Source organism: Pelodiscus sinensis, chromosome 21 (assembly GCF_052426305.1).
Source record: "Pelodiscus sinensis isolate ZL-2025 chromosome 21, ASM5242630v1, whole genome shotgun sequence".
NCBI lineage: Eukaryota > Metazoa > Chordata > Testudines > Trionychidae > Pelodiscus > Pelodiscus sinensis.
The window spans coordinates 25,909,284-25,923,817 of NC_143072.1; the positions used below are offsets into that span (position 1 = coordinate 25,909,284).

Genomic DNA, 14,534 nt, shown 5'->3' on the forward strand with positions numbered 1-14,534 from the left:
GCCAAATAGCCACACATGGCTAGCGTGCTGGACACCATGGCTTTAAAAGATGGCTGGAATAGTGGGGAATTTGTCGTGGTATTTTTTACAAAGCCCCAGCCCCTGGAATCATGGGATTGCACCTCAGCTTTCATGTCAGCCCCCAACAAAGAACAAGCTGCAGCAGCCGCACGTCTCCCCCAGAGGGCTGCACAAAAAAGCTGCAAAACGTGCTCCCAGTGCTCCCTGCAGACTCAAAGCCCAGACAGGAAACAGCGAGCACCAGCAAATAGGAATGAGTATTTAACCCTAATCCTCCTTAGCCCACCTCATGAGTGTGGGGGCGGCTGCCATAGCGATGCCCTTTGCCAGGTTCCTCCTGAGAGCCCTTGGGGACGGGCAGGGCCGAGCCCGAAGCCCCAGGGGGCGCCCCAGCAGGGCAGAGGTGTGCTTCGCGCGGGGCCAGCAGCGCAGGGGTTAAAGCCTGCTGCAGGGAGGAGGCGTGGCCGCGCTGACAGGTGGCGCATGCGCGTTGGCGCCGTATTGTGCCCGGCCGGCCCAGCCCCGCCGCGCCTCACTCATTCGGCGAGGGGCAGTTGGCGAGAGCGCAGCTGCTGCCCCCGGCGGTCACCGCCGCCGCCCGCCCCGCCATGGAGTAAGACCCCCTCCCCCGGCCGGACGGGCCCCCCCCGCGCGCCTCGATGGCTCTGGTGACGGTGCAGCGCTCGCCTACCCCCAGCGCCACCTCCAGCCCCTGCGCCTCGGTGAGTCTCCCCGGCCGGGCGCCGCCTGCCCGCCCGCCGGCCGGCGCGCGCTCGCTCGCTCGCTCGCTGAGGAAAGGCGGTTGGCTGCCACATAGGGTCCGGCCGGCGCTTGTACGCATGCGCGCGCGGTGCCTCCTGCCCCCACCGCCCCTCTCCCGGGCCTGACAGTTGAGCGCGCGCAGGGGCAGCCCCCGGGATTCTGCAGGCGCGAGCCAGCCCTGAGCCTTGCACCCCTGCTGGGCGGCACCGCGCTGCCAGCCCCCCTTGTCCATTGCAAGCGTGCCATCGCCGTGCATGAGAATCCGTGCGGGGGGGCTACTGCTAGCCCACTGCACCATGTGGGGCTGCAAAGCGCTAGCCGGGGCCGGGGGTTCTCTGCTGGCCTGCTGCTCTCGAGAGCCGGCGGGTTTCTGCGTGCTGGCTGTTGGCTTTTGAGGGATTGACAACAAGCTGGTCAGGTCAAGTGAGTCTTCAAAACGTGGCTCTGTGGATGGAATATCTTCGCTCCAGATGCCACATGTCTGCAATGACATACAGTTTCAGTGGAGACACTTTTCCCCCCCGGGTTTAAATGCTGCCCCCCCCCCCGGAGTGTTTGTCACCCAGCACAGTTTAGGATGTAAAGGGGATGTGTGAGAGACATCAGAAAGTGAAATAGTCTATAAATCAACTGGGTAGTCTTTGCTTTCCTTGTCCGGTGTGAGAGAAATGGAAAAAGCATCAATTAAATGGAAACTGGGATCTGGGATGGTAATAACTGATGGTTATATTCCTCACCTACTGAACTATACTCTAAAAATGATTCAACCTGGTACTTGCCTTTAGGTATCTTCCATGCATGAACTTTCTTGAGTGTTGCATGTAATCTTCAAAAGGCTATTTCAAACCGAGACAGAGTTTGAAACAGGAAGACTTTAAATCTCTCAGTGGCAGCAAAAGTTCTCGTTAAAGGAGTCGTAAAAAAGATCTGAAATTAATCCCAAAGCAAGGAGTGTGGCAGGTAGTTAAAAGGATGCTGTTATATGTAAACTCCTGTTTTGTTTAAAAGGGGGGGGGAGCTGATTGTGAAGCATCTAAATTACCATTTACAATTATTATAATTTGTTCATGTCAGTTAATTGAGGATGGCAATGAAAACTACTAAATCTCTTTCACTTTGTTTATATTTGGTTTCCTGCTAATGTCTTTCACTTTTGTTTATATTCGGTTTCCAGTTGGCTTTACTTTGCAAGACTCATGTATTATCACACTCATGCTGAGGTTGTAAATGCTTCAGAGGAATGTTGAAATCCCAGTTGTTTTCACTAAATTAAAAACCACTGTGAAAATACTTCTTGTTGGATTGGTTAAAATCAATTTTGATCAAAATTCTGGATTAACTATTTGATAATATCACCTCAGATGTTATTTTGGATATAAGAGTATTAACATTTTTTTTTTTATCCCCTGCTTGCTAAAACATGCCTGTCTTATTGGCAAGTCAGATTAAATACACTTGTGTTACTTTGCTATTAATATTGATTAACTTGGTTATTTCATCATATGATGTTTTCACAACCATGCAAGGAGAAATCATCAATGCTTTGTTGCACCTAAGTTTCTCTGGACCATGTGTAAAAACGCTTCAACAGTTAGCCTACTGCCTCTTTACGGTAGGAATTATCTTGCTGACAAGACTGCATTTAATAAAAATCAATTAATACCCCTGCCTACTCTCAAATAGCTCCTTCTGTTTAGACTTATGATGAGCAGTGCTCTGCAAGGCTGCCCTGTTCATTACAGCTAACCAGCCTGTTTCCCTACTAGGTTATCAAAAATTTGCTGTGGGTCAGGATTGCTCTGAAGAGTTAGGAAGGCGAGTGCATGCATGAACGCTCTGTGTATACAGCCTTTAGCGTATTTAGCAGCATTATCAATTTGTTCAATGCCACTGGCATATGTGAGAAGGTTGGACTAATCATTTCTTGGTGAGGTGGCCCAAAAATGCCAGGTGATGGTCCCAAATGAAATGCTCAAGACTTGTGATTCGGACAAGCCTGTCCTCTTGTTAATCCTCCTTACAGTCCATATCCCGAAACTGACTTTGTGTGGGCGGTCTACCCAAGTGGGGTACTACCCAAGTGCAGGAGCCAGCTCACAGAGTCTATTGTTAAATTGGGGCCTGCAATTCTATGGAAAAATTCCTCTGTAATGTAGCAAGATGTTCCTTTCTCCACGTACGCGGGATCACAGATGGATCAGTTAATAAATAAGACTGGCTACTATAATGTTCTAATAGAGTAATCTAAAAGTTGTTGAACTTTTATATTGCTACATATAGATATTTTCTGTGTGGACATCAACATCTTATATCAACTGGCGTTAAACGTAACCCCTAACTTTTTGTTCCTTCTCTAGGTAACATGGGGATGAGGTCACGTTAAATCTCATAAACTAGCAACTAGCGTCCCCCGAGCGTAGAGGTCTGACATGTAGCTTGATATTTTTGTGTCTTGATAAAAAAAATTCTCAAACTGCTGCTTTGCCATCTCAAACTGGGAGTAAGGAGAAAGTGTTCCACTTGTGTGTGCCTCAACTGGTGACTACATGGGGAAACTAAATCTATTTCCAGATCACCAACGGCCTTTGAGGACAGAGCCCCTTGTAAATTGCTTGATGCTATTCTCTTGGGAGCAGTTTCCCTACACAAGAAGAGGAGGTTTAAATAGTTCAGTGTCCATGTCCTTGAACCACAGGAGATTTCTGCATTGTGTGCTATAGAAGTATTATAATTGGCTTCCTGGATTCAGGGGAATAGACCATTCAAATCACTTTGAAATAGGGTGGTTTTATTTATAGATTTTTGTCTTCATTGCCATAAAATTTGAGTACCTCACAGATGTATGTTATATGCATTGTACAGGAGTGTTTCATTCCATGATTTGCCTAGATAGTTACAGACAGGAGTGGCCTGAGGCCGGCTGCGGCAGCTGGCGCCCCAGGCGGAACGTGCGATCAGCGCCCCCGCCTGCACAGCCATCAATGGCCGTGACATCATCATCGGGTGCCCCGAGCTGGCGGCGCCCTAGGCAACTGCCTAGTCTGCCTAGGCTCACAGGCTGCCCCAGGTTACAGATTTGCAGTATACTGAATGTTTGTCTGGCTATTTACAAACTATGATCTCTCAGTTGTCTGAGTTTCTGATTGTAGTTTGGCTTTTGACTGTGCAGGCCTTTTATCAGATAATAGAGACTTCCTGAGCTGCCCCCTACAAAGTAGTCCCATCCTTTCTACTAACTAGAAGCAGTAGCTGAAATTATCAGAATTGTCTTATGTACAGAGTATGGGTTCAGGGAAGACTTGATCAAGATGGAGCACGTAGTTATTGTGAGATACCTTCATCAACATGGCAGCCTGTGTTTACGAGCTGGAGGATTTGAACTTTGAAGATTTCCATTAAAGGTGATGCTTACTGGTTGACCTTTCCCATCCCTGGTGTAGCACACCTACCTTGTAAGGGAGGTGTGGTGGCTGCAGGTCCTGGGTGTCTTCCCTTCCCTGGTCCCCTTGCTGTGACTGTCTTCTCAAAGAGGATCCTCGGAACCTTCCCTTGCAAGGTTCTTCTCCCTTCCCTTGCTTCCCCACACCATAGCCTTGTGTCAGTGGAATAGTATGTTAACTTACATCAGCTGACCTGGTATTGCCAGCAGTTCCAGCCGGCTCTATGGAAACCTGCTGTCTGCATTTGGACAATGCCAGAGAACGCACTGCCACCTTCTGCTTTGCTGTATGTCGTGCACAGCCTTGCCTCTGGTCTGTTCCCAAAAACACCAGTAGATGCCTTGCAGATTGCCAAGGCTGAATCGAGCCTTGTTCCAAGACGTAATAAAGATTAGAGCTGGAGGTTTCTTCAGGGTTTGGTAAAGGTGGAGCGAGTTCTCACGCAATTCACTGGCTCCTCTACTCTCCGGCTAAGCTAAGACTAAGAGAAATCTGTGAATTGGTTGCATGCGTATGGTTCCTCTCCCCCACTCTGTGTCTTCAGGAGTTGTGATAGTGGCTCAGCCCGGGCTTTCTGAGACTTCCAGCTATAGGCCAAAGAGCTGAAAGCTCGCATAGCAAAGGCTGTCGTGAAGGAGTGTTGAAAACAGGACAGCTCTTCTCCAGATGCTATGTGTCTATGCAGTATATGTCCACAGCAAATTGACTTTTGCTGATAGTTAAGTGCTAAATGAGACTTCTTGGAATCCATCTCCTAGTTTTCCTGCTTTCTCCTGTTTAGCACAGAAATGGATCGGTCAGAAAAACCCAGACCAACCTTGCGTCCTAATTGAATCATATCTGTTACTTCCATAAATTCTCTATTACCACACACGAAGATTTGGTCCTTGATGGTTAGTGAATGGTAAGCATTTCAAATGTACCTGTGAGTATAGGGTGTAGGCACCATTACTAAATTCAGAATAGCCTCCTTCCTGTCTGAACAGGAACCAGATTGTCACCCTTCTCCATTTCATACTAAGTGCTGTTGTCTCAGGAGAGATGCTGAGGCATTGAACCTGCTGTCTTCATGCCAAGAGTCTTCTGCTGTTCTCTACAAGTTCCAGGACTTGGGCTTGCACTAATCTCTGATACTTTATGGATATCTGCTTTTTTGGGGTGGAGGTACAATTTTCTGAGGAGATGTGTCAAGTTGGTCTGAAGTTGTGATGCATAAGGTGAAAATGTAAAGCCCAGTAAATTAGACTTCAAATCTGCCCTGATCAGTGTGCCCAGTTGTTTAGTATGCCCCACATCCATGGTGGTCTTCTCAGTCCTGCAGCTTCCATCTCAATATGCACTAACCTAAAATGTTAAAGGGAAAACTTGTTGAAGTCTTGCAGAGCAGAAGTCAGGGGAGGGAGGAGTGTTTGATGGGGTAACCAGAACATCGCTGATATCCTATATCCCCAGTGTAAAAGTTTCTGCGTGAGATTTACAGTTTGACACCAGAAGATATTAGCAATGTCCTTATTGAACAGCTTAGTATAGGATCCCCGTTGACAAGCGGTGAACAAAGGAAAGCAGCTCTGATGTTGCAGGACGCTGCCCTCTTCTGAACCGATTATTCTAGAACTGTCTCTTCTCACTGGCTTGCAGGAAGGACAGCTCCACAAGCAAAAAGCAAAATAATCCAGCCTGACCCCTTCTGGGCCAGAGTGAAGAGTCTGGGCAGGCAATCAGGCCCTGACTCCTTTCCAGCAAGAGAGCGTCTTGTTTCCTTAAGGGTAGCAAAAGCAACTGACCCAGAAAGAGGAGATGCTGTGTTCATTGTTATAAATTTCATAACTTAAAACAAACAAAGTCTTAAGCTAGTCAGCTTCCCTCTCGATCCCAGGAGGTTAGCTAAAATGGGAAGCAGAACCTTGTAAATATGTATAGGAACCTGTGTCATTTTTTTTCTCTAAGTTCCTTGCTGGTAGAACATGGTTTCCTCACTAGTTTAAGGAACTAACTACATCCTTTCCCTGTTTTTTTAATAGTGCTTTCAGGGCCTGCATTAGTAGTATCTTCACAATAATATTTACACAATATACATATATAATAATAAAACAATTGCTAGGCAAAAGGTTGACTGACCTCTTAGCCCAAAGTGGTTTTAACAACACCGCAAACAACTCTCTAAACTGGCCACTTTTATTATTACCTCTTAAAAATCTTTTCTCTCCTCTGCAGTATTTAGCCAAGCAGCAGTCTATCGCTGGGTTGCATTAATCAATGACGTGAGCCATCACCAGCTTTTAATAAGATGGGCTAATAGTCATGTGGTTTTCTCCTTATTTAGCATAGGCCCCTCCTAGAAATCTCCCGGGTACCTCCAAATGGAGTGAGGCCACTTGCGGGACAGAAGAGAAGGTGGCCGTTCTGAGATCTTTCTGACGTGTCCATGGCTCTTTCAAACAAAATCTTTGAGAGACAGTGAGTGAGTGCCAGACTCAAGTCACACCATGGCGTCTGGCAAGCAGAGCAGGACTCTGGTGGTGGCATAGAAAGGTGGTTGTGGATCAGGCTTTTGCATTTTTCGTTCACGTTCCAGATCTAGGAGATGCTGGGGGCCTCAGTCCCCGGCCTCATGTTTTGCTGCGTAATAGAAGGGTTGAGGCTTGTTTCCTTTTAAAATATCTGACACTGGCTTTTAGCCTGCTGCCCAAGACGAGACGCTTTGACTTGTGTACCAGGCGCTAACGTTCCCTGTGGATCTTGAGATGCTCTTCTCTGCAGTGGCCAGCGTAGTTAGGCAGGGGGCAGATAAGTTTTCCTGCTCCGGATGCGAATGGTTATCCCATAAGCCTCGCTCCTGACAGGTGAGACTTACCGGTTATGGTTAATCGTAGGGGCTGGAGCAGCCTGCTACGTGGCTTCCTTATCCCCTCCCCCTCCATTTAACTGATTGATTAAATGGGATTTTACATCCCTAGTTCTTGCAGTGTCCAGTATGGCTTAACCGCCTTTTGCATTTGTCAGGCTTTCACCTGCAGCACTTGTTTGTTTTGGAAACTAGCAAAAAGTAACCCTGGGGCTGATCTCTGCCTGCAGCTGTGACTGGCTCCTTCTTCAGTCACAACAAACCACATCCTCCTGGTGCTGCAGACTTCTCCTTTCCGCCCCTTCCCGCTTTCAGGAGAGCGCAGCACTCGCGAGAGGTGGCTGTGGAGTAGTGCTGGACATGAAAGTCCTGCACTGAGTGGCTCTGGCCTGGGTGACAGCCATGAAAGTTGCTCTTGTCTTCAGAGCAGGGTTTCTCAAACTTCCTTGCACCATGACCCCCTTCTGACAGCCCAGGGGCGACTGCTCAGGACAGACACGAGGGGGTACTGGCTATGTAACCACCCTCCCCCTGCACCTGACTCCTCCCCATGCCACCCCTAGCTTGGGGGAAGGCTGGGACAACCCTCCTGTCCCACCTCTTCCCCCAAGCCTCCTCCCCAAAATGCTGTGGACTCTGTAAAGTCCCCCATTTTCTGGCTGTGTACCAAAGTGGCCAGTAGCAACATGCACGGTGCTGCTGCTTTAGGCAGCAGTCAGCAAACTCCGGTTACTCCTTAGTTGTACGGGCCAATGCAGCTAGCTCCGCGGCGCTGTCTGGAGCTATCCCAACCCCTAGCAGCATGAAGCCTTCTGCGGAGTAGAGCTCAGCAAGTGGAGCCCAAAACAAGAGCCTATTCCTATTTCCCTCGTTTCTTCCCTTGCCCCCTGAACAAGGAGGTCAGAAAATAACAAGGGAAAAAGGAGCCACAGTGCTGGGACACGGCCTGAGAGGGGGAGTTGGGGACGAGGTCTGCTTAACCTCCAGCCTGGTAGAAATAGGGTGTTGGGGAACGTCTGTGCTGGACCAGTCTGCCCTTGACTTTTTGCTGGGTAGTGCAGTTGACAAATGAACTGCCACACTGATAATTTGGCTTCGTACTGGATCTCTAACACAATGTGGCCGTCTTTCACCTCCTTCTCTTCTTCAAAGACAGACATCGCAGGAAACTGCAAAAAGATTTGGCAAAAGTCATATTTTTAGGGCTCAGTTCACAGCTGAGTTTTGAGAACCACATACAGGACCAGTTGCGGAATGAAGTAACATTTGCTGCTCCCTTCCTCTTTACATGAAAGGAAGTTACCATGTGCCCTATAGGTGGGAGATCCTTTCTCCACATAACAGATGTTGTGGTACCCTTCTAGCCATGAGTGACCCCGGGACTGATCCTGCAAAAGTCAGAGTGTCTTACTGGTGGGAGTTAAGGGTTTTCACTATCTCGCTGCATGTCGAGTGCTAAATATTTCTCCATTAGAGGAACAAAAACGTCTAAATTCTGTCTCTGCATGTCTGCATTGTGCTTGGTCTGTCTGAGGACATTCATGCTGGGTTTTTCCCCAATAACATTTTCTCAGCAAAAATATGGCCAGGCTTTGCTGTCATTGCAACAAACTGTCATTACAATTAAAAACCTTCTCTTACCTCGTTGGTCTTATCTATTCCTTACACTTGTAGAGAGGCTGGACTGTGGGTGTGTTATCTGTCAAAGTAGACAAAGCCAGGATAGAATTTGGGACTGGATTGAACAACCGCAGAATATTTATAGCTGGTTGGAAATTATGAACAGGGCACCGTATTCCTGGAGTTCTCTCTGAAGTAGAATGATGCACTTTGTTTTACATTATACAGCTTGAACCTCTCTGGTCTGGCATCATCCGTGGTCTGGCATGATTTGAGTTAGCTGGATGTCCACTTATCATGGGTGAGGTCGAGTTTCCTGCAGTCCCATAAAGTTTGTTTACAGCCTCAGTGCTGGCTCTCAGTGTTCTGTGCTGCTTTTTAGCTCTAATGTACCCCTAAATGTCTTCTCAGAGCCCAGGAAGCAGTGGAAGGTCTGGTAACGCTGCTAGACAATATGGACCTCCCGCAGTTCAGCAAATTCTTTGGTTTGGCACTGCTCAGGTCCTGAGGGTGCTGGACTGGCGAGATTCAACCTGTATAATGTCCACAAACGTTGGCGATCTCAGTTAGCACTGCTATGGTAATAGGCTTGATACACTATAACACGTAAGCTCCTTTCAGGACTAGCAGCCTGCCACCAGAAGAAATCTACTTCTGTTAACTACTGCACACCATGCAATCACGTAATTAATCTACCCCATCTTACGGTATGTTTCAGTAGAAATAAGAAATGCCTCCGCTAAATGCTAGCTTGTAACACTGACAGAGGCAGGTTGTGGGCAGCTGGGCTTGAACGTGTGAGCTTAGGAGCTAAACCCATGTGCCTCTACCACATGAGCTAAAAGCCAGCTGACTCTCCACTCAGGCTGTAGAGCACCCTTCACTCTCCCTTGATTTCAGTGGTCTCTGGGTTACACTAATGCCTGGCTGGACTAGGCCAAGCCGTTCTTTTGGAGAAGCTTTGCAGCAGTCGTGGAATCTGGAGCCACAGCCTGATGCGTCTCCCCTTCAAGTTCGCAGTCCTGCTCTGAAGGGGTCTCTGGCTGGGGGCACTCTCTTAACAGGAGCGCAGACTTCAGGCAGTGGCAGTAGAGCCACCGTAAATCCCACCTTTTCACCATAGCATTTCCAAAGCCCCTGAAAGGCAGCTGTGGCGGCAGGCTGAAAGAGAGCAGCTCATCACTAAAACATGACTGACTGGACAGTCCCAAGCTGTGTGTAAACCTCACCCCAGTCGGGTGTAGCCTAGATACAGGGGCTAGCTTCAAGAATAGACAATCAGGGAAACACCTAAAATAGACAGATCTAGCTCGTCTGTGAAATAAATAGTAGTGGGCAGCGTTTCCCAAGTGGTGTTCCGTGGAACACAGGGGTTCCGCGAAGAGAAACTAAAGGGTTCAGCGAGAATTTCAATACAACATTTTATGACTCAAAAAAAATGTGAGATTTTTGTTTTTAAATATGTGTAATTAAACTAAATGTCGATCTCATGACCTTGTTTAGCATTTGTTTATTATTATCCTTACTTATTTGTGGTCAACTTTTTCAGATCCATATATAAGACTGTAATTAAGGGTTCTGCAAAATTCTTTCAAGTTTAAAAGGGTTCAGTGGCCAAATAAAATTGGGAAACACTGGCATAGGGGCTTCCTTCAGTGGCTAAGCAAGCAGCAGCTCGATGAAAGGCTGGGCTATATTAACTCTTCTAGGTTGTCTTGTAATGTTGGGTAGTGATACGAAAGAGAAATGCAACCTCCTTTTCCCCAAAGTAGTATGGGTCCTAGCAGTTAAACAAGGCCCTTCCATATACAGGTCTCCTTCTGTGCAAAATAAAACTTCCACTAGTGCAGTTTACCTTTCAATTGACCTTTATTCATCTTCTACACGACATACAAAACCACGTAACTCAGGCTAGCTGTATTCTAACTGAGCTTCCCCTTTTTTGTTTATTTTGTTCCTCTTGAGTTTGCTTGGCCAGAGTGAGGAAGCCTGCTGTGGTTTTATCGTGTTACTTGAACCGGATCACTCAGTCTGGCTACTTGGACAGTTCTCCCTTCTAGCTGGCAGTCTGACTAGGCTGCAGTTAGTAGAATGCGGAAGACTGCGCTGTTCAACTTCTCAGATGCTAATGCACTCCCCAGAAATTTGGCTCTTCAGCAGGGTGGAGTATGTTTTGGTTTAATTTGTTTTGATGAGAGGACTTTCTACAGTGGAACAAGGAAATGTTACTCCCTGCGACTCCTCTTTTCCCTTACGGATAGGCTATTGTACCGCTTCACAAACTGCTAGGGGTGGCCAGCGGCCGTAGCCAAAACGTCTTGTTGGAGAGGCCAAGTCTTGTTGGGGGTCCAGGGTATTCGTTATGTGCTTAGTTCCACCTATTGTCTAAATCCTAAACGGAAAAGATGAGGGCAGCAAAACTATAGAGCTAGGTGATCTTAAACACCACCAAAAAATTGGGCAAAGCTGGCTTTGTCCGAAATACCACGCTGGAGTTGTCAGCATGGCTTCATTGAAGGTGCTCAGTCCCCCAGTGGGTGGAATTAGTTATTTGGGTCCTGTCTATTCTTATACACTTACGGTTCTGTAATTCCATTTCTTAACACAACATTGGGGATTACCACAATGTAAAGTACCGAGACTGGATTAGACTTTTTTAAGCTGGCTCTGGAGGCTGCCAGCTCTTTCCCCACACAGAACAGAAACTGGGAGGGCTGCTCTGGAGGAAGCTGTATTCGGAACTGCACCCTGGGTCCAGAAAGCAGCAGACTAAGCCCAGCAGTTGCTGTGTGGTCTTTGGACTAACTTTCTGCTTCCCATTACTGCAGCAGACCTGCTGCAGGACAGCTAAAATGCCCAGGGACTACTTCAGAGAAGTTGTCTTTTCTCCTGCTGGGGAAGCTGAGCTAGCCTCCTGCAAGCTTCTGGTAGCACCCAACTGCATCTATCACCCTTGAATTCAGTCTGTCATTTTGTTGGCCAGTCACCCAGTTTTCTGAGATCCCTTTATAACTTTTCAGTCTGTTTTGGACTTAACTGTCCTAAGTAATTTCATATGATTTGCAAATTTTGCCACCTCCCTTCTTTACCCCCCTTTTCCAGATCCTTTATGAATACATTGACCAGCACAAGTCTCATGCAGCATTTGGGGGAATCCCATTAGTTACCTCTCTCCATGTAGAGAACTGACCATTTATTCATACACTTCATTTCCTGTTAACTAGTTAATGATCGTCTTATCCCATGACTGCCGAGTTTGCTCAAGAGGCTTTGAGGAGGGACCTTGTCAGTAGGTCAGTAAAATCCTGTTCCATTAGTTAACCGGTCAAATGTTAATTTTAACCAAGGATGGGTGGTTTAAACAAGGACGGGTCGGTGGGGGGGACCCTGTCCAGCCTGCTTGGGCTGGAGCGGCCCCCCTAAGCTGTGGACAGAGGCTGTTTCAGCCCGGCTGCTCCCAGCCTGCATGGACCAGCATAGCTGACAACCCCACACAAGGCTGGCAGAGTTGGCAGCCCTGCTCATGCCTGGAGCCACTGCTGCTTCCAGCCCCACGCCGGGCTGCCGGTTCTCAACCTGTGTGGGCTGGAGCAGCACTCTGCCTGCAGTGGGCACAGGCTGGGGGCTGCTTCCTGGGTACCGTTAATATCCCGGTTTGTCAAAGGCTTTCTGAATATCCAAGTACACTGGATCAACTCATCTACATTGTTGTTTGACCCCCCCCCCCCCGAAAGAATTCTACCCGATGGTGAAGTATGATTTCCCTTTACCAAAGCTGGGTTGACTCTTCCCCCAACAGATCAGGGGTTTGGAACAGGTCCCATGAGAAAAGAGATTAAAAAGACTTGGACTTTTCAGCTTAGAAAAGCGGAGACTAAGGGGGGATATGATAGAGGTCTATAAAATCATGGCTGGTGTGGAAAAAGTGAACAAGGAAAAGTTATTTACTTATTCCCACCAAATGAAATGAATAGGCAGCAGGTTTAAAACAAACAAAAGGAAGTTTTTCTTTACTCAATGCACAACCCGTGGAACTCCTTGCCAGAGGATGTTGTGAAGGCCAGGACTTTAACAGGGTTCAAAAAAGACCTAGATACATTCATGGACGTTAGGGTCATCGATACTTATTATCTGGGATGGGAAGGAATGGTATCCCTAGCCTCTGTTTGTCAGAGGCTGGAAAAATGGACAACAGGAGAGGAAGCCTGTGATGATTCCCTGTTGTGTTCCCTCCCTCTGGGTCATCTGGCATAGGCCACTGTCAGATGACAGGCTACTGAGCTTGATGGACCTTTGGTCTGATGCAGTATGGCCATTCTTATGTTCTTATGTATGCCAGTTTCAACCAATATGTCTGCCACCAAAGTGTATGGTTTACTGGCCTGTGATGACAAGAGTCTTCTCTGGAGCCTTTTTAAAAAGTGTGTGTGTGTGTGTGTGTGTCTGTCTGTCTGTCTGTCTGTCTGTCTCTCTCTCTCTCTCTCTCAATGTCTGGTACAGAGGCAGATTTAAGCTATAGGTTACATACCACAGTTAGTAGCTCTGCAATTTCATATCCGAGTTCCTTTGGCTAGCATCTGGTCCTGGTGACTTTGTTTAATTTGTTCCAAAACATCCTCAGACACCTCAAGCTGGGACAGTTCCTCGGATTTGTTACCTAAAAGGACTGGCTCCAGTATGGGAATCTCCCCCGTATCCTCTCCAGTGAAGACTGGTGCAGAGAATTCATTTATCTTCTCTGTAACCACCCTGTCTTCCTTTTGAACTCTTCTATCACCTTATTTGACTCGTGGCCCCTCTGACTGACTGTTTGGCAGGCATCTTGCTTCTGATAAACATTAAAAAAAAAACCTGTTCCGGTTTTGTGTCTTTTGTTAGTAGCTGTTCAAATTCTTTTTTGGCCTGGCTATTTGTATTTGACTTCAAAGAGTTTGTTTCTTTTAGTTTTCTTCAGTAAGATTTGTTTTTCAGTTTTTAAAATAAGCTGGTTTTGCTTTCAACTGCCTGTTTTACTTTGTTTAGCTGAAGTGCATTTTTTTCGTCTTTTTTTTTTTTTAAATAATTTGGAGGATACATTTAGTTGGAGCGCCTATTACAGTTGGCCTTATTGAATAAAGTATAGATTAGGATGGCTTTGGTTCCATGGTTTTTATTTTATACTTGAGGCATTTCCCAGTTGTTTCAGTGTAGCTAAACATTCAGTCTCTTTTGGTCCCATAAATTCACTTACTAGTATTGTAAATGTCATCTATTCAATCAAGTGTTCTTTATAAAACTCCTTCCTTGTGCCTTTTAGACATTTGCTCTTACACTTGTGGTACTTGAGCACCTTAAAACTTTAACTAGCTTATGTCTATGTATGTCTCCCCTTTCACTGGCAAGAATCTGTTTTCCTCTTAGTCCCATTACAGAGCTATCTTAAAATATCGAACTTCCCAAGCTCACCTAAGGCACCAGTCTCTCTGAGTTTGCTCCATCCATGCAGCTGCTTCTAGTATTGACCCATTTAGAGTAGGTGGCAGACTTGTTATGCCAGCAATAATAAGCTTGGGCATGATTTTCAAAGGTGCTAGGCAAGCACAGCTGGAAATGACGCCCACGGAAGTGGGGTAGGGGCAGTGGGCCAATGTGAGATGTCTCTGAAAACCTTGCAGTTACAGAGGTCTTTTAATTAGATACTGTTTCACGGGCTCAGGCTGCAGCTTACTCGTCTACTATCCATGCTGGTCAGATTCCAAAGACTATTGTAGATTTCAAACACTGGCAGCATCTGATCTGTAGCTTGCTTCTGGAGATGTGCTTTAGCACTGGGCAGAATGAGAAAGCTCAGACAGCAGTGACTGGTT

At 46.9% G+C, this 14,534-nt stretch overlaps 1 protein-coding gene across 1 annotated transcript in view; it reads left to right on the top strand.

The window, feature by feature from the left end:
* Positions 1-520: 520 nt before the first annotated feature.
* Positions 521-14,534, top strand: part of SSH2 (slingshot protein phosphatase 2) — a 140,401-nt gene continuing 126,387 nt past the window's right edge. The window contains exon 1 of the mRNA XM_075904604.2: positions 521-743. Coding sequence (XP_075760719.2) covers positions 681-743 — 63 coding nt within the window. The 5' untranslated portion in view covers positions 521-680. The remainder of the gene's footprint in view (positions 744-14,534) is intronic.